This window comes from Schistocerca cancellata, chromosome 4 (assembly GCF_023864275.1).
Source record: "Schistocerca cancellata isolate TAMUIC-IGC-003103 chromosome 4, iqSchCanc2.1, whole genome shotgun sequence".
Taxonomy (NCBI): Eukaryota; Metazoa; Arthropoda; class Insecta; order Orthoptera; family Acrididae; genus Schistocerca; species Schistocerca cancellata.
This window is the reverse complement of record NC_064629.1, coordinates 264571619-264593241: the sequence shown is the minus strand read 5'-3', so window position 1 is coordinate 264593241 and position 21623 is coordinate 264571619. Positions and strand designations below refer to the sequence as shown.

At 39.7% G+C, this 21623-nt stretch overlaps 1 protein-coding gene across 1 annotated transcript in view; it reads left to right on the top strand.

Moving 5' to 3' along the window:
* Positions 1 to 19294, top strand: part of LOC126185151 (apoptotic protease-activating factor 1) — a 277026-nt gene extending 257732 nt beyond the window's left edge. Inside the window, exon 19 of the mRNA XM_049927997.1 lies at positions 12619 to 19294. Coding sequence (XP_049783954.1) covers positions 12619 to 12912 — 294 coding nt within the window. The 3' untranslated portion in view covers positions 12913 to 19294. The remainder of the gene's footprint in view (positions 1 to 12618) is intronic.
* Positions 19295 to 21623: the final 2329 nt, after the last annotated feature.

The window sequence follows — 21623 nt, the reverse complement described above, 5'->3', positions numbered from 1 at the left end:
CTCCCACCAATTTACCACGTGCTGCCCCAATGATGATTCCGGAGGAGTAATGACACAGCACTGCTTGTCCTTACCCATGCAGAGCTCAACAAACTCACACCACTCACAATGTGGTGATTTTCGGGTCCTCAGCATTGTTCTCCTCCTGCTCATTGGGTGAATCAGTAGTCATGCACCAACTGTCATTTATCACTTGTTCACTATTATTGGCCACATGTAGAGGGTATGCCAACATATAGGTCATTTGGCAACTGTTTCTGACAGTTGACAGGCCATGAGTCAGTCATCGGATGCCCTGGTGTTTTCGCTGGGCTCTTGGGACTTCCTCTGACACTTCTTACATGTTTCCCCGGAATATTTTGCTGACATTGATAGTAGAAGGGTGGCTGGTCAAATTTCAGGTAGACATGGGATTGATGATCAGTGTAATTATCATAGATACATACAGGCTCTTGGGATACCCAGAGTTCCATTGGCCGCTCCATCAGGTTTGTCTTATAGCATACAGTGCATTCCCTTGAGACAATTCTCTGCCTCCAGATGTTGAAATGTGGAACAGCAACTTACCTTGTTAGTGACCAATTCACTGTTGGCACAAAATATCTTTCGGCTCAATGGGTTTTATATTTTTATCTTCCAGATCATTGACAAAGTGCATGTAGTGTATCAGTCTGTTCTGTTTCACAACTTGTACTCCATACTTGTGATCCTACAGCCCACTGTTTGAGGATACCTTGGACCGAGCAGAAAATTTTGTGGCATATGTTTCTCTTAAGCCGTCAACAGACCCCAAATTTTGTCGTCCCTGCCTCATTCCCTCTGCTATGCACAATGAGGTAAAGGCTGAGTTGCAGCATTGGCAAGATCAGGGCATCATTTCTCATATTTCATTAAGACAGTGGGTTACACCTTTGGTGGTGATTCAGAAGCCTGACAGTGCCATACACCTTTGTGGTGATTTTAAACAGACAGTCAACATCCAGTGTGTCACAGATCTGAATCCCATTCCATGGCAGGCGTAGTTATTGACAGTGTTGTCAAAGGACCAGTATTTTTCCCATCAACTTGGTGCGATGCTTACCTGCGGTTGTCATTGGACGTGATTTCTTAGACTTTCCTGGTCCTCATCACCCCATTTGGGCTTTACCAGTTTAATCACTTGCCTTTTGGAACCTCATCTGTGTCAGGAATTTACCAGTGGTATTTGGAGTAGTTGATTCAGGACATTTCCTGTTGTGTCAGTTACCTTGATGACATCTGGGTCATGGGCCCTACTTGGGAGGAGCATTTACAAAGTCTTCAGTCAGTTTTCCAATGCATCCTGAAGGATGGTCCTCATTGCAAACTGGAGAAGTGCAGTTTTTTTCTCCCTGAAGGTGCATTTTTTGGGTCACGCGCTTAGTAAAGATGGTCTCATCCCCAAATATGACAACATCAAGGCTGTTGTCCACCTACTGGCATCCAAGGACCTAAAGGAGCTCCAGTATTTTTTGGGTAAGATTTTATATTATGGTCAGTTCATTCCTCCAGCCGTGCACATCTGCCAGCCTCTTAACTGGTTTCCCCAGAAGGGCACTAAGTGTGTCTGGTCTGCAGATTGTCAATGGGATTTACAGTCTGTCTCTTAACTTGTTTCACCAGAAGGTTGTTAAGTTCATCCGATCTGTGAATAGTCAACAGGCTTTCCAGTCTCTGAAGCAGCATTTTGCTCTGCTTCCTATCAGGCTTTCTTCAACCCTTGCCTGTAATGTGTTCCAGTGTGACATTGGTGCCATCCTGCCCATCAGAACCTGGACAACACTAAACAGCACATCACTTACCCATCAAAGACGCTTTCCACTGTGCAGCATAATTATTCACAGGTGGAAAAGGAGGTGCTAGCTATTATTTTTGAGGTTAAAAAGTTCCATGGCTTCCTGTATGGGACGAGGTTCCTCCTCACTAGAGATGGGCAAACTCGTTCATCCTTGGGAACTAATTCACTGGTGATTGCTCTTTTTTGGGAACTGTTCATTTTTACTCATTCAGCATTCATTTGTGCTTGGTGTATGGTTCTTAAGAAAAATTGAAAATTAGTAGACTAGGTGACTGAAGATGGAAAGCACCAAGAGGGAGCACTTGCCTCCCCCCCTGGAGACAATGTTTTTATACATAACAGAATTCTCACTCACTTGTAATTTCCATGATTCTACAAAACCTCTCTTTAGCCCAATCTAGCATCATGTGGCTGATCACAGTGAAATAATATAAGGTGGCACACAAAAAAACTGGCCCTGAGTACAGGCTGCTAGCCAATTACACACGATTTGTTGCCCGCTATGAGCAGAATAGATAAACATGTAATAATTAGGCAGTAAAGAAATAACAAATAAGCTAATGCAAACATCTTCGAAACAATAGATGACAATTGGTGGGCGACAATGAGCGTCTAGTACTTGGGGCCAATTTTTTGTGCACCACCCAGTACCACTGAAATGATATTGTAGAAGTTATCATATTCTCTTTACAAAATGTGACACCTGACACTCGATTATGGAGTGCGGGCATCATTCGATTGTAAGTTGGCCTGTGTTCCATAACAATGAACATGCTCTCTTACCTTGGATCAAAAAAAGATGGAAAATGGCCACTTGTGTGTGCCATGCCGCCTTCCTTTGTATGTGTAATAACAAAAAAATCTTGCCTTTTTACAAGTATTTCTTCTGCTGTTTATCAAAATAGTGAAGCAAGCTGATATACCATTTTGTTACCTGAAAAGATGTATGTATTACATTTCATGTAATTTTTATGTAATTTATGTAATTATAAAATACATTTTAATTACCAGTCATGGATGCTGAATAGAATACAAAAAGAACCAGAAGTTCAGAGTTCAAAACTGTTTGAATTAGATCTAGAATGGGCGTGCGCAGTGAACGAAACGAATGACAACTCAATACTGAACTAACTATGAGCAGTCGGCAGTGGAATTGCGATGAGTGGCCACAGGAAAAAGGACGAGTGGCCAAGTGAGACTGAGACTGAGACTGAGACAGATAGACGGGAACGGGACCAATGCTAGAACGAGACCGGCCGATGTGCTGTTGCAGGAACGAGACTGACCATTTCCTGTTCCCAGGAGTTATAAGTAGAAATCCACGACCGAGACTGAAACAGACTGGAACAGGACTGAGGCTGGAGTGAGACTGGCTGACGTACCATTGCGGGAATGAGTCTGACCATTTCCCGTTCCTGGGAACTATAAGTGGAAAGGCACAACTGAAGTGAACTATGAAAGACCGTTCCTTAGAATTCGTTCCTCGCACGTTCCATTCATTTTGATGAACCGTTCCTTTGGACCCGTTAGTTCACAAACGACCCATCTCTACTCCTCACCACTGACCACAAGCCATAGCCCTAGTTCCAAGCTGCTGAATAGGACTGCCAATGTTTTACAGCAGTGGGCCATCTTTCTCAGTAACTACTATTACTGTGTGCCAGTGCTGATGCACTATCACAGCCATTGGTGGGGCCCAGTCTGGAGTTTGATCTACGGGAGGTTTTTGTGTTCATGTTGGATGATGTGTAGTAGCAAACCCTGTTGGACTTTCCACTGATTGCATATGAAGTAGAGAACACCATGGCCACTGACCTGCTTTTCTGGAATATTGTTTCGGCAGTCCACTTGAGTTGGCCAGAGTGCATCTCTTCATGTGCTGATCAGGTGTTGCATGCATTTTTCCTCCTTTGTGATCAGCTCGGTGGTGTTCAGGGGCTTCACGTGCTTGCCACAGAGGGAGGAATGCTGTTATGTGGTTATTTCCTTGGCATTGCACCTTCGTATGAAGGCATCAGCACAATGTCACGTCCACTGGCTGGCAGTTGACTGTGACATCAAATATGTTGTGCATTCTTGCAGGGCATGTGCACAGAAGTAGGCTACACTGCCATGCCAGTTCTCTATTGGGTCAGTCACAAAGCACTCTTGGGGCAGGGTGCACATCGATTTCACTGGCCCCTTTTTGGGCAGCACATGATTGTTGGTGACCGATGGGTTGTTGAATTTCCCATTCACTGCCAAACGGTCCTCCACATAATCATCTGGCATGTTGTGTGCATTGTCAGTTATTTTTTCCATTCAGGGATATCCCAGGATTCTGGTATCCAACAGTGGTCAGCAATTCATGTCACTGGAATTTGAGGACATTTGCATTTGCAGTGATATCCAGCATCTGACTACCACCCGGTTTCACCCAGCTTCTAAGCCAGAGGTGGAGTGCTTGTTGTATATATTGAAGACCTGAATGAAGTCTGTGTCCCCACTTCCCATGGCGATTTGCTGTTGAGCTTTCTGGCTACATATCAGGTGATTCTATGGACCAAATTACAAATTGTTCCGTGGTATCAGAAAGGGCACGTTATCCGCATGTTGCTATCAGGGCAGTAAAGCCTTGTAATAGCAAAAGTCATCCAAGCTCACAATTATAAAGAATTTCTTCCATTATCTTGTACCATCCCAAAATAATGATGCCATAGATCAGTTCAGTGTCTAGTCCTAAAACTTCTTATTGATCAGAGAATACCTATTTCCATCAAAGCTGCAGAGGCATCAAGGATATGTGAACATATTTGTAAGTAACATAGCATTGTTCGGACCAACTTCTGCAAGTTTTGGGAGATGTGGAAGTGGTTATGGGTCTAGATGCCCCTCCCTCCAACAATTTTGGTAACTCCATGCCCTCATCATCAGGGTAAAGGAGATGCTACATGCTACTAGGTAGGAGTCTCTTAATTCAGTTGCGTCCAGGTGTATGAGAAATGAAACATGGACGACTTCTCAGATAGCCTAGAATTTGTCTAAGTTTCTTCTAGGTGTGATAACCTTTGTTTATATACAGCAACTAGTTGTCACCTACTGTCATATGACATAAGAAAACTTTTTACAACGCCAGATAGCTTGCTGTTTATTGTGCAAATTAAGCTGCTTGTAGCTTTGAATCATTGCAACAAGACACAAATTAACTGAAGACATTCTGATTACATATTTCTCCAACTTTCAATTTGCAGAAAAAAGTGAAGGGACTTCCATTGGGTGTGCCTGGCATATTATTTAGTCACTGGCAGCAATAGAGATACAATAAGAAGACTTCTGTCTTATGAATGTGGGATGATTTCAAAGTGCTTTTGAAAGTGACTCAGTTGATTGAATGACCTGCATTTGGAGATGGCTGTGGTCAACAAATTCAAACACAGAAAGATCAACAAATTCAAACACAGAAAGATATATGTTGATACTGATACTCATCAACAGCCATTACCAGAGGAAATGCATTTTATGTTTAAAGAAGGCTGAAGAAAATGCTCATTACATATACTAGCTCATTCTGCATACTGTTAGGACTGGATTGGCAGTCATCTAAGATATTACGCAAAAGTCATCCTTTTGTAAATACTTACATTTAGTGGATCAACTGAACTGGGGATCAATTTTCAAGTGGATGGTTTTATATCAGCAGATTAAAATTAGTATTAACATCATAACTGGTGCGCTTACATGACTGTAGCTATTGGATACAGTGATGAATGTTTATCATGCATCTGGGTCTTCCCTATGATACTCATCCAAGAAAATGAAGAAATTTAGAGGTGTGGGTAAAATAATGGTGTGCATTCTGTTCATTGCATGTATACATATCAATAAAGTCACACTCATAGGAGGTACAACAGTAACTACAGATTGGTACATTGGAATATGCCTCCCAAAACTTTGATAAGAAGTTGGTAAATTCAAGTCTTTTTGGAATCTTGTTCCACTTGGACAACATGCTTCAAATAGAATAAAGCTCAACCATTTCTTTAAGAGTCCTGAACTGCATCAATTCCTCATCAGTCGTACAGCCTAGCCCTAGTTCACTACCATTGGTTAAGAGCTGCAGGCACACATTGTGAAGCATTCATCCATCAGCAATCCTTGCAATGGGTGCTACAATTAGTTGAGCAACATGAGCTGGCACCAAGCTGTGGTAGTGGTCTTCCAGCCATAACTTGAAGCAAGGGAATCTTCCAATGCAGAAAAATTTGAATAATCTATCTCTGATTCCCTTCAGGCTGTGACCCCTTGCACATTCTTGTCCCCCTTTGGCAGGAGTGGGATATTAGGGTTACAGTAGTCTGTAGTTTATCTATAGTTTATGGGATTCTCCCTTGAACAGGTGGTGTGCCATAATGGGGGCCTTTAAACTGAGGAAGGGTGCATCATACCATCAGATATCTTTAAAGGCCTATGCAAAATAAATAAATAAATAAATTTGAAACAAACATAAGTTGATCTAAACATCTGAAATAAGATAATTAGTCTGTTGTTATCACATTATATTATTTGATCCAGCGACTTACCATCTTGCAGATAAGATAGCTTACATAAATTAACTTAATTCTTTTTATTACTATCTCACATGAAAATGATGTATTTGGGTGACAAACATAATGAGTTGTCACACTACAAAATATTGACACCATATTTGGGTTACATCTGCACTTAGTACATAAGAAAAAAATATTAATAAATAGGAAAGCTTTGCAACATCCTCCATCTATTGGGCAGTTAAAGATAGTAGTTGAACATGCTTTCACATCCAAGGAGAAGATTCTCTGTGTGGTAAAGTGTTGGAAACATAGTTGAATGTCACAACTTATTTTGCAGCTATACAATTTTTGCTAAAATAATTTCACTGAGTGTTTGTAATCATAAAGAAATAATATTTATATGAAGCAGGCCCACCCACTGTAGTGACCACATCTAACAGAACTGGTCCAATAAACTTAGTTTGGTTTTGTTCTCTAGGTATGAAGTGTAAATCATGCCACAAAACTAAAATACCTACATTATACAATATAAACAGCTCATACAGTAAACACTGGGATAATGTCATGGCTTTACCTGACAACCTCAACATATAATGCTGTGCCTATTAGTGAGAGTTGGGGAATATTCTCATTGTAACTGGCTCTCAATAATCATCTATAATCATTAACCAGAGAAGGAAATAAGTGTTTTTGGCAGCAAACATATCATACAATGGCCAAAATTATCAAGGATCTATCATACACTATGTGATCAAAAGTATCCGAACACCTGGCTGAAAATGACTTGAAAGCTTGTGGTGCCATCCATCGGTCGTGCTGGAATTCAGTATGGTGTTGGCCCACCCTTAGCCTTGATGACAGCTTCCATTCTTGCAGGCATACATTCAATCAGGTGCTGGAAGGTTTCTTAGGGAATGGCAATCCATTCTTCACGGAGTGCTGCACTGAGGAGATGTAGCAATGTCAGTCAGTGGGACCTGTTCCGAAAGCAGCATTCCAAAACATCCCAAAGGTGTTCTATAGGATTCAGGTCAGGACCGTGTTCAGGCCAGCCCATTACAGGGAAGTTATTGTTGTGTAACCACTCCGCCATAGGCTGTGAATTATGAACAGGTGCTCGATCATGTTGAAAGATGCAATTGCCATCCCTGAACTGCTCTTCACCATTGGAAAGCAAGAAGGTGCTTAAAACATCAGTGTAGGCCTGTGATGTGATAGTGCCATGCAGAACACCAAAGGGTGCAAGCCCCCTCCATGAAAAACATGACCACATCATAACACCACCACCTCTGAATTGTACTGTTGGCACTACACACGCTGGAAGATGACGTTCACCAGGCATTCGCCATACCCACACCCTGTCATCGGATCCCCACATTGTGTACTGTGATTCGTCACTCCACACAACGTTTTTCCACTGTTCAAAAATGGTTCAAATGGCTCTGAGCACTATGGGACTTAACTGCTGAGGTCATCAGTCCCCTAGAACTTAGAACTATTTACACCTAACTAACCTAAGAACATCACACACATCCATGCCCGAGACAGGATTCGAACCTGCGACTGTAGCGGTCGCGCGGTTCCAGACTGTAGCTCCTAGAACCACTCAGCCACTCCAGCTGGCTTTCCACTGTTCAATCATCCAATGTTTATGCTCCTTACACTAAGCGAGGCATTGTTTGGTATTTACTGGCATGATGTGTGGCTTATGAGTGGCCCATTGAACCATGAAATCCAAGTTTTCTCACTTCCCCCCTAACTATCATAGTACTTGCAGTGGATCCTGATGCAGTTTGGAAGTCCTGTGTGATGGCCTGCAGAGGTGTCTGCCTATTAAACATTATGACCCTCTTCAACTGTCGACGATCTCTGTCAGTCAACAGACGAGGTCGGTCTGTATGCTTTTGTGCTGTATGTGTCCCTTCGAGTTTCCACTTCACTATCACATCGGAAACAGTGGACCTAGGGGTGTTTAGGAGTGTGGAAATCTCACATACAGACGTGTGATACCCAAGCACCTAACCACTTTTGAAGTCTGAGAGTTCCACCGAGTGCCCCATTCTGCTCTCTCACAATGTCTTATGACTACTGAGGTCACTGATATGGAGTACCTGGCAGTAGGTGGCAGCACAATGCACCTAATATGAAAAATGTATGTTTTTAGGGGGTGTCCAGATACTTTTAATTACATAGAGTATTGTACATGACACACAATGACGAACAGAGGTAGGGTTAAGTCTTACATCTAAGTATAGTGTTATGTGACCCATTTTTGGACAGTCTTCATTTACACTAAACACTGTCCAGCTCAATTATTGTCCAATTAGGAAATTTCATAGTACATTCAAGGCAATTAGATACATAGATGTTTGTATGTAATGTGCCATGTCCTATACGAAATGACTTAGCATTATTGTTCGCCTTCTCTATGGCTCAACCTAGGACAATACTAAAAAGCAAGTGGTGGCTGCTGCAGTATCTGCCCGCATTATAGTAGGCCATTATAATGGTGGTTATTCAATTTGATTGTCTGTGTCCTCTATCATGAATTTTATATACATCAAAAATATTTCAAAATTTGCAGTTTACATCCATTACATCTTTTAAGTGGGCATCAAATGTCCTGAGAAATACACAAGTTTAATAGATCGTAAGTGACCTACTGTAGGCATATATTTTGGTGAGTCTAATGCATTTATTATGATCAGCCTTGTGCTGCCTCCTGAAAAACATGAAAAATTTGAGATGCTGCTTGAAACTGGATCCTTAGCTACCTGAATAGAATTTGTGATGTCAGAAACTGCAAAACCCACCAGGACAGCCATGCATGTTGGGGATTCAGGCAGGTGCACCAGTTCCAGATGGAATCCATCTGGCGGATTAATGATAAGGGCTGGTGTGCTGGGCAGCCTGGATGAGCCTTTCAGGCAGTTTCCCACATCCAACTAGGTGAATACAGCTGGTACCCATGTCCTACCTCAGTTACACAATTCACAAACACTTAGAAAACGTTCACACACTTTCACATGGACACCACTACATGCAGGTCATTAGAGTACACAGATTCTGTCTTGGGTGAAAGGAAAAGTTACACAAAGGGATCCAGTCACCCTCTAACATTATCAATGACAAATTTGATAATGACCATGCCAACCCCACATAAGTATGGATAAAGGCAAATGAAGAAGAAGAAGGAACTTCCAAAATTACAGGAAGTCTTTAACATAGCAGGTCAGTTGTACAAAGTACAATATATGGTGTCCCATAGAGCTCTGTTTTCAAATTGTACATTGATAACCTTCCAGAACATACAACTAAGGATGGTTCACTTTTATATGCAGATGCCACAAATATAGTGATAACTAGTGGAGAGAGAGCAGACTCTGAGACAGTCAATAAAGACACTTCTGTTATAAATTCATGGTTTGAGACAAACAGACTAGTAATTGACATTCTGGAAACTATGTGTGTAATCTTCCATGTGAAATTGAATGTTACCCATTGTTATGAAGGTATACTTCTTGGTAGAAACATAATTTTTAATGTACAGAATACCAAATATCTTGGACTGTCCACCAATAACACTCTAAACTAGAGCCACATATGAAGGTATTATCAAAAAACTCTGCAAAACCTGTTCTTATTCAGATAATAAGAGATATTTTATATACGTGCCCGAGCTCTGCTGTCTTTCTGCGAGCATATGGTGCACATAGTAGGAGAGCCAATGTAGCCAGCAGGAAATTACAACACCAAACCAACAAATTGTTCCAACCTGATGCACACTGGCTGCAAAGGAAATATTTTGTTCAGCCAACAGCCATGATGTTCCATCAGTTAGTTGCTACAATACTTCGTACAGGAACACTTAGAGTAATGTTATTGAGATGCAGCACACGGAGAGCAGTGGCAGCTGTGGGTGATGGTGGAGCAGGACACAGAGGTTGGCACTATGTATGGGCAGCTGGGGTTTACAAGCATGAGTAACCCATGTGACAGGGGAATGGGGGAGTGGGTGGGGAAAGGTGGCTGTACAGCATCGAGGCATAGGCTGGCCTTCAGTGTTGAATGTAGAACCATGAGATGGAGCAGGCACATATACAGTGGTTAGCTGCACCAAAATGTGGGCAGCACAGAAGTCACAGCATGACCAGCAACACACAGCATGGAAAACTCTACTGTTTCACTGTTCAGCAGGCCATGTAGTAGTGAGGCGAGCAGGCTCAGCTATGCAGCAGCAGATGGGGTGGTGCCAGTGAGCAATGAGCTCCCAGATTTCTTTCTGTGTGGCAAGCACCAGTGAGGCCACAGTAGCAGCACTTGTGCCAACAGCAGGGCCGCGCTTGCGCGTACCAAGCAAATAGGCCATGCAGCACAATGTGTTATGCTTGTGACATTGCGGCCTGCCTGTGCTCTGTGTTACTGAGCATGGTAGGGCCAGAAGGCAGCATCTGGGCGATGATGTCTGGGCATGGCTGCTGCAGTGGATGACTGTGGAACAGGGCTTCCCAACATGTGGTCCGCGGACCCCTTAGGGGTCCACCGGCTCTTTCTAGGGGGTTCGCGGTCACCCTTCACCAAATCATGTAAAATAATGAGTAAAATTATTTAATAAAAATGTGAAAATCAAATTCATCACTATTTTTTTTCGTGTGAAAAAAATGTGTACTTTTACTTCAGGTCGTATTCCCAAGCAGCCTTTACGGTTCCTAAGTAAGACCGCATACACAGTTTAGTGCTGGGGAATGTGGCTTCTCTGATCGACTGTTTCGCAACAATACGGGGGTTGTTTGTGCGCTGGCTCACGGCAGTAGATGCGCTGAAACCTTTTACGCATGCGCGGAGCGAGCTTTGTCGACCAATCACAGCACTCGCTGGCACGTATGCGGCCCCAGGCATCATTAAATGTTAAACTTGCTTTGTCAGTGCACTACCTATTTCATAAGTTGATTTTTGACCTTCAAGTTGTTGTCATTCGTCTCTAAACCAAAGACTATTGATACTTCGGGGGGGGGGGGGGGGGGGGGGGGTCATTGGGAATAGACTAGGGGTCCGCCATGGATTTTCGACTGAAGAAGGGGTCCACCAGCTGAAAAGGTTGGGAAGCCTTGCCGTAGAACATATGACGGTTCCTGTCTCCAGTTGTTGTTAGTAGGTGATGAGAGCAAAACGCATCCGCCATAGCAAACAAGCTCACACTCCATAGTGTCAATGGACAAATGCTGGGGATGGACAAGTCACTCGCATAACTACTCCATCTCCGACAGTGACAACACATATACTGCGGCACCAGCCATGAAAATACAGATTATTTCTCGATCTTAAGTTGGGTCGGATCCCAATTCCAGCATCAGGTGTTCAGGTGGGTGAGGGAGGGTACGGTAGATATTTTCTAGGGAAGACAGACAGACTTGTTGAATACACTGGCTGAGGGTTCACAATACATGTGGCACAACCAGGTAAGGCATCACAGTCAGAAGGGCCACATAGCTGAATTAGGTAGGCAGAGTGCAGGAGCATGTTGCCAGGCAGCGAGATAGTAGCAGAGTATGTGTCCATTCCAGAATTAGCACTTTGCTACTGTCTAACGAGGGCCTACATAATTTCCTCCCACACTCCCACTGGTCGAGAACTGCAGGAAAAGATCACTAAGTATGCATCCATCAGCAGTCCTCACTGTAGGTACTATGCTTAGCCCAGTGACATTGGCTGGCACCAAGCTATGGAAGCGGTTTTCCTGCCAAGTAATAACTCTTAACCTGAAGTAAGGACAGTCTTCCAGTTCATAAAATTTTGTATAAACTATCTCCAATTCCATTCAGACATTAAGCATCTGCATAAAAAATAACCTTTCAAAAACTAAGTTTTCAGAAAAGTAAAGCATTTCCTTAGAAGAGGAAAATGAGGGCTTTCAAATAAACCATGTCAGTCTTAAAACAAACCATTTTTAGCAGGATTAAATTTTAATGTGCTCATGGTTTACAGATATCATATTATGAATGTAGCTTTAAAATGTTTCCATATGAACTAAATATACTGTTGTCATCATCAATTGGTGAACTATATTATGATTAATTAAATTCAGCATGGTACAGTGTGAATAAGAAATTAATTATTTTATGTAATTATGGGGTATGCACAACTATTAAAAAGTGATGAGAAAAGTAAGAATAAAAATAACATTAGCATCAGGAGTGTTATAAGAACAAGTAGGATAAGCTCACCTTTCTCTGTCACAAGTACTAATAATGCTGTGGTTTCTTCTTCCAACAGATTTGGAATGTTACCAAAAATTCTGTTCACTGTGAACTTAGTCATCACCGTAGCCGAGTTAAGGATATTACATTTGCACCAGGGGTTCCTGATGGTGCCCTCCTTGTCAGTGTTGCGGAAACTGTGGCATGGTGGAGTGCAGCACAGGCACACAAGTGCCGTCCCAACCGAGGTCGTCGCAGGCAGAGCCAACCTCCTTTTAACTTATCGCCTCTCCCTGTGGAACCAACTCTTGCAGACGTTTGGATGACCAAAATTCCTCACACAGGAAATTGCTATCTTCTGGTTGTTTGAAACTTGCAGGTGCTGATGCTGGACAGATTGTTTGTTCTCCTGACTTCTCACAATTTGCTACTGTGGATTCTGCGGGCTTCATTTATTTACTTGGTGTGATAAACTAGAGGCCAAAAAATATGTGTCATATATTTTCCTGTTAGTGATGTATTGTTGTGATGTAAAATTGTACAGTTCCTTTTTCTTTCCCACTCTTCTGTGCTTTCACAGTATGAAGAGGCACTCAGGGAAAGTCATTTCTTTTCTGGTCTCTCGTTTTAGTGTCCATCTTCCTTTTAAATTGTAACTCAATCATGGGACTGAATAGTCTGATTGTGAGATGATCCTTTCCTAATTTGATGGCAAGAATAGGCAGTTAATGTGTCTGTTAGTAAACAAAGAAAATTTTTATAATGTTATTTTATAGTGTTATTTCATATTGTATATTATAATTGTTTAGTAAATTTTTATAAGCTTATTTTATAGTGTTGTTTCATGGTATGTATTATAATTGGATAATACATGTTCAGATGCTCAGAATGTGTGTGTGTGTGTGTGTGTGTGTGTGTGAGAGAGAGAGAGAGAGAGAGAGAGAGAGAGAGAGAGAGAGAGAGACAGAGAGAGAGAGAGAGTAAAAAGGAAGATTGTGTCATTTGCTTCTCCCAACCATTAGAGGCATTTCACTTTTATTGACATTTCATAATGACCAGAGTTGAACTCGGTGTTTTAAACATGCATCTCAATGGTGTGATGATGTGACAATAACTCTTTTCTGTCACTAATTATGGTGTTCAGTATTCAGATGTAGTTTTTCAGTTAAACATCAATACCTGTTATGCATTTATTACATATGTCATTAAGAGCTGGGTCTGAGTGCAATGATTTGATTTTGCTAAGGTTCAGTTTTAAGCATAGGAAGTTGTACTTTTACTACCCTATTGCCTATTGGGCTGCATAAGGGAACTGCTGGTGAAAGTGAAGCTGTAATCCATAATTTTGTAATTCATTTGGTGCTATTTCATTTTTGTATTATTATTATTATTATTATTATTATTATTATTACTACTGCTATTATATTTCGTCTTCAAATAATGGAGTTTTGAAAAAACAGTTACATGAGTGGAAAACACACACACACACACACACACACACACACACACACAACCACCACCACCACCACTGTATTGTATTTCATAATTTAACTTCAGACTGTGATATTGGTTTGCACGTGTTACCCTTTTGATTTTTTATAGTTTGGTACGTGAATGAATTGCTTTAGTTTTTAACTAATGTTTTTCTTGGAGAATATTAGTTAAAAGTCAACTGTATTGCTCAATCTTTTCACACAGATTATATTTATGAATGGTATGTGACATTACAATACTGAGTACAGTATAAATCCGAAAATGGGGATACTATCATGCATAGATTAATTGTACTGATTTATGTTTAGGAAGAAATTACTTTGTTGTGGGATTTATATGTTGTTTGTTTCAAATTTTTTTATGTTTTTGATTTTTCATTAAATATACTTAACAGGAATGCATATGTCTACAGCAAGGAACACACATTTTTGTCTCTAAAACTGAAACATTGTTCTGAAAGTTTCTGAACTGATCCCTCAGTCCAACTAAAATGCAACTACTCAGTTCTGTTGCATCAGACATTTCTAGCACTGTGTTGATGTTGAAGTATGATTGTTACTAATTATACGAGCACATACTTAAGAGGCATCAGAATTGAAACTGTGAAGTCATGTCATTAGTAAAATATAATAATAAAAAATAGCATCAACAAACTTTGAGCTCAGTGGTGACTGATGCCTAAAAATGAATGGGGGCTCATTACTTTTACTGCATTATGCAGTTTAATTTTCTAAATTACTTAGAATATTTCTGTAGCTATAAAGTTATCTTAAAATGGACCTGACTACATTCATGGGGCTGAATCTCTTGTAGAGGTATATTTATGTAGAAAGTCCATCCTCCATTCCCCTTTTTTTTTTTGCATCTGTCGATGACTCTCTTATTGAAATCTGGAAGCCTGTGGATCATTTCCTCTTCAATAGATAGCATGGAAAGAGCAGGCGGCTTAGTGAAGTATTGAAAAACAGTTTTACTTGTTTATTTTGACTTGTAGCTTGGGCAAGGCTTAGTTCAATTGGTGTGCATAACAATGCACATCATACGCAAAATGATACTCTTCTCTTACAATTGTTTGGATACTTGTATGTTGACTGCACATGAATCAGGCACCAGCACAAATTTGAGGTTTACTTTTTCTTCCTGTTCTTGGGCAGCATCAGCCTGGACATTTTTAATACGATCTGCTAAGAAGGAATCTTTATTGTAAGAGAGATTTAATAATATCCAAAACTGTTCAAGAGGCTGTCCAGAAGATAATAGGTATTAAAATACTGCAACCAACTGAAATTTAGGAGATACATCCGAAATTTCATCTACTATTACAGACAAAAAGTCTGTTGTAGCTGTTTCTGCATTAATTTTTTCATGACAGTCATGTAACATACACCCTAGTAAATCATTTTGTATATCCATGAATGTACACTTAAAAACTGTATCATTGCTCATGTGCTGTTTTGTAACAGCATCTAAAGCTGATGGGAAATTTTTTAGCCCTCTGAATATTCCACGATCATTAAATTCTGATGTTTCATCATGCCCATGTAAGACAAGTTCAAACTCACCACAGAATGTAATACAATCTGTTATTTTGGAAAGATCGCAGTGATTCTTCCTTATGTTGTCACTGTGTCTTTCTATATCCTGTCTGAAAGTTGAGGTAAGCTGTTCTTAATTTCTATTTTCCCAAGGACTGATATATCTAAATAGCGTTCTTACATGCAATAGATTCCTTGTGCTTCTTAACATTCTGTGTTAGATGACTTAGATATGACATGTGAGTGCATGTCCAGCCTGTATCTTTACCCTTAATAAACAGCAACCATGGAAAACAAAATAGTTTATTTTTAGAAATGCAAACATAAATCCAACTATACATTTAAAGACCTGTGAAATATCTTCCTGTGACTTGTTTGCCCTTGTTTTAATTTGGGCTGAAGCATTGGCCTACCAAGTTTCTTTTTTTTTCACACTTCTCTTACAGGCTTAAAGCTGAGAAATATGTTTCTAAAAGATACTGAACACTGTTCTTTCTTCTTTGAAAACAAACTCCTAGAACAGATGAATCTGCATGGAACACTAAAGCACAATAAATAACACCATTACAGTTGAAGGCACACATGCAAACTGCTCCAGTTGTGGGCTGCAGCCATTCAGTTCAGGTCAATTCATGTGTTTCTACCAGAATCCAACTTGCATTTGAGTTGGTTCTTCCACCAGTGCAAATGCACATACTTCTAGCAACATTTCCTCTTGCCCCGCCTTGCCAAAGGAACCCCCTTAAGCTGACTCACAGAGGTTCAGAAGAGAAATTGAACTTCATCAGTGCCTGGGCAACACTGAGGCACATGTGTGTGCTATCTGAACAACTTAAAAGTTTTTCAGAGAAAAAGTGATCTAATAAATAGGTACATTTATAACTTTCACAATCAACTTCTTTCTGGTGGTTCACTGAAGCACTGAAAACATAGGATGTGCCATCGCTGCTTGAGCTGTTAAAACATGTGACTGCTGCTTCAGGAACTGAAGCTTATGCAGCTTATGTGAAGAAGTTTAGCAAAGGAGTTCACATTTCAAAAGGATGAAAATCCACTCAAAACTACATGTCAGAAGAGATGACAAGATACACACCAGGAATCAGAAATAACAATGGAGTGTAACAGCAGGTGTAATAGACAGCCAACCAATTGCAATAAATGGTGGTTTTCAATTAACCTTTACCACAGTTCCAACAGATTTAAACTCATCTTCCTCAGAAGGACAATAAACCTGCATACAATGCAATAATATAACTTACAATCAAAACATTGTGGACCAATATAACATGTCAAACAGAAACTGCTACCTACAACATGTGGAGGCATGTCACAAGCAACATGTACATCCATATGTAAAAGTTAAGGCCCCTAGAATCAAGGGCTTGTCACATCAGTAAACCAAATCTCATAAAATACGAGGCCGTGTTAAGAGAGAAATGCTGACTAAGGGAGAGTGGAGAGCATGAATACCAAGAAAATAAATCTGAGGCGCATGTGCTGATAAACATGTGCACTTGGCAGCATAATATTGGTCCATGGTGTTTTGATTTAAGTTATGTTATCACATTGTATGCAGGTTTCTTGTCCTTCTGAGGAAGATGAGTTTAAATCTGTTGAAAGTGTGGTAAAGGTCAATTGAAAACTACCATTTATTTTAACTGGTTGGGTGTCTATTACACCTGCTGTTCTGTAACCATCGCTGTTGTGCAGCCATGTTCAAAATAATGGAGTGTAACACCCAGGGTTCAAATTCCATACCAACAGTTACATCAGTTTTTATACCTCCTGTATTATATTAATATGCAGAGCTATACAGTAGAAAAATAGGTTGTGATTACAAGAAGAAAGCATTTTATAAGGAAGAAAGCTGAAGTCCTTTAGGAGAATCAAGGAAGGCATGGATGAGAAGTGAAAGAGTCAAGGTAGTGGGAAAATAATAAGATAACTTTTATGGGTGTTTTCTGTGTGGCTGGAGTCTTTTCTTCCCCTCCATGGAGAGCTGGTTCAGCTTCATGAATCTCACTCCTGATGATCTCAATGACCCTCCCATTGTGGCTGTAATAGTTAAGTGAGGCAGACTGATTCCAATCTACTTAAAATGACTACATGAATCTAGCTAGCTGTTTTCACAGTGTTGATGTATATAGGCCAGAGAAACAATCCTGTGCCCAACCACTGACAGTAATTGGAGCATCTAGAGCAACGCTACCAGCAACATATTTAGGCTTCAGATAGATTTCAGACTTGTGAAAAGTTACATTCTTTTATTGGGCTCCAATGGCAAAACAAAAGGAAACCTGTGTTGAGTTTCTCAATAACCTGCTCTGCTCAGTGTAGTCTCTGCAGTCTTTCTACATATTTCCCCTTATCTCACAATTCCTTCCATCAGGAAACCTTTGGCAATGGAAGTTCATCTTTGTAATACTTTTAATGCATATATTGCTGTCAGTTGTACCAAAACGTACTTCAGTTTCAATATTGGATGAAAGATTATCTCATTATCTTGTGGCTGTGTTCTTTGAATGGATGTAATGCAGAATGCAAAACTAAATACAACTTTTCATCACTTTCTTCGTATGAGGTACCACAGCTGTGAATTTATTAAAGAGTTTAAATAAATATGAATTAATTTGAAGTAAATATGCATGCAAAGATATACATATGGTATATTATTGTATTAAGAGCTTGTAACTTAATGCTGATAATGTAAAGTGGACATTCCAGGGTTCAAATCAATATATTATATTTCGTGATATTGCACTACAGTTTTTCATGTTGTTATTCAGGTGTATATTATGTACCTTTTAGTGCAGTCATGTTGTAGTGTACCCTCACATTGTTAATTTTTGTGAATATAGTTAAATGCTCATGTTAATGGCTGGTAAAATAACAGCCTTAGAATATATTCATTAAAGCTCAGACACAACCTGACAAAGGTGACAAATCTTAATGTGTTTTGAATATTTATGTGTAAGCTGTAAATTAATTACCAGACTAAGTGTTCACTAAAAGCAGTATTAATGAGGCTTAGCAGTTGAAGAGATCACAATGCAAGAAGGGTTTTTATGGAGAACTTTTATACTTTTTTATGATTTTATTTCTCTGTTAATGATAATTCTTTTTATGTTGTTCTTTGATGGCCTCTTTATGTAGTCAACAGTTTGTTTAATTTTTTTACATGTTTATAAGACTGTAAATGACTTTAATGACTTTGAAGATGACAAAGTGGAATGTGAGAATTTCAGGAAATTAATTCTAAGCCAAACTTTCATATGGTATACTACCATATATTGTATATGGTACAATACTTGTGGAACATTTTTATGCTAAATATTATGTGGATTATGGGGAACCTGGTCTCTCTTCTTTGCCCCATAAGCCAAAGATTACAAATCTCTTGGTACTTTGCAACTTGGCACTAACCTATCTTTGAATTAATGATGAATTGCAGAGCTGCGGCATTGCAAGAAACTATTTCCCATGGAAGCCTATGCCCAACTTAATGACATTGTCAGCTTCATCCCATTCACCTTAACAGTCGTGAAAGGGGTAAATGTGGTCCATTATTTCCGTTGCTGTATTGCATTTCCCTATTCAACAAACTGTATTGTAAAAGAAGCTATACACAACAGTCTAAAAGTCTTAAATATTCTCTTCATTACTGATCTGGGGTAGGAAATTAACATCCAATTCGGTGTGAACCCAGTCTCTGGTTTTGAACATGCAAGATTATCGTGTTGAATAAATCGTCCCTTTCTGGTCCAACATCAGTGCTGATGGTGCCATTTCAAACAAGTGAACTTCATTTACTTTCAGTGGAATAAAACGTACCAAATTGCATTTGTCATCTACCTTTCACCACATCTACTTATCCTTCTTCTTGTTTGCATGTTAGGGTTGGTTTCCTGCTGATCAGTTTCAGCTGTCTGTTGTCTATTGTGATTTTCTAGTGTGAAAATGATCTTTTGTGTAAATTCAACCACAGAATCTAGACTGCTTTTATCCTAAGAAAAAGAAGGCTGTATTTATTTCCAGTTTTAATGAAGGCAATAATGTTGCACTCAGTCTTCTAATTATTATTATTATTATTATTATTATTATTAATATTAATATTAATTTCCCCCCCCCCCCCCTCCCAAGTTGTTGGTCTGTCAAGTTGCATAGCACCAAACTGCATAGTAACAATGCAAAAGATGTTTTTTAAATACTCAAGTTTAATTGGAAGGACAACACATACCACATCTGTGGGTTTCATATAAAGTAATTATGGTATCAACATGAACTCATAAAATATGTTTAGAGTCAACATGTAATCTTCTGCCTTCCATATATGGGAAATTATTTTTCCCATGCATTGTTGCCCCCCTTTCCTCAATAAACAAACCCCCCTCCTCCCACCCCAATAAACAAACTTAAAGGTACATTGTCCTGCCTACTGTCATATGACAATTTATTTTCTCTTATGGAGTAACACATATTTTATAACTTATGAAGGCTGGCTTCAGATGATCTGAAGTTGCTAATAAATTGAACTCTGTCTCAGTTAGTTGAGTAATGGAAATATGTATTGTGCTTGGGCTGTAAATGGCATTGATATAATGTGGTAAAATGGCTGTATATATTATTCTTTTATGTGTTGTGGTTTGCTGGAGATTTCTTGTTTATATGCATTAGTATGTTGTTGTTAATAAGTAAATAGATAAAAATATGTTTTTTGGATGTTACTTAACATTATAGCTGTTACACAATAATCAAAGTGCCAGTTCCCAAGTTTTTTTTACTTGTCTCCCCCTCTTTCTCCACTTCATCCCCCCCCCCCCCCCCACACACACACACACCTCTTTTCCTTTCTCTCTCTCTCTCTCTCTCTCTCTCTCTCTCTCTCTCCAACAATATAGAAACATATAATGCTAACTGTTAGTGCTCTCTAACTGAATCCATGATATCTATTTTTAATCAATGGACACCACACCTGCTAAAAAAGGAAATACTATTTTTGAAATTGTAATGTATTAATAATAATGCAAAGTATCAACATAGAGCAATTTTTTTTATATCGTTTTAGTTGTGTGGTGGGGTTTAAGTTTGTAATTTATATCTTCAGTTTTGTAATAGTATTTTATTTTTGCTCATTGTGTATTGTTTTATTTGATGTTTATATTATATTGTTGAGGATTGAGAATACAAGATTTCAGTCACCCAACTAAAAGAGTGTTATGCAACAGTTATTTAAATTTTTCCACCTTCCCCTTTTGTGAATATATTGATGAAAGCAATAGACATGCAGTGATTACGGAAAACATTAGTGTGTTGGTCCACCTTTGGAATACAAAAAAAGAATGATTTTGCATAGCATGGATTTTTGACATAGCCTTGGAAGTTTTCTGGAGGTATGTAGCACCAGATGTCTATTAACAGGCCACAGAAAACCCATAAATTACAAGACAGTGCTTTGTGAGCACAGAAAAGGCACCTGATAGTGTCCCAGATGTATATGTTTGGGCTCGCATCATGCAAATTTGGTGTCCAAAACATCAACATGAGTTCACTGCTGTGCTCCTCAAACCCCTGAGGCATGATTCTGGCCTTGTGAAATGGACAGCAATCCTCCTTGTCAGGGAAGACGGCATTATGAGAAGGGGTGCAGGTGATCTACAATAATATTCATGTATTCTGCATCTGTTATGATGCCTTCAATTACTACCACAGGTTACACAGAAGCCCAGCTTAATGCCCCCAAAGTGAAATACTGCCCCCCACCAGCCCGCATCTGTGGTGCAGAGTGTGTGTTTATGTGTTTATATATATATATATATGTGTGTGTGTGTGTGTGTGTGTGTGTGTGTGTGTGTGTGTGTGTGTGTGTCAAGGAGCCATTTACTTGATGACACAACTCTGTCTCTGGACACAACTAGCATCCTGATGTAACAACAAAAGTGATTCAAGTGACCTGTCAATGCATTGCCATCGATTCACTATTAAATCTCAATTATCCTGTGTCCACTATGATCATAATTGATGAGTTTGTTGGGTCGACATGCAAACACATAAG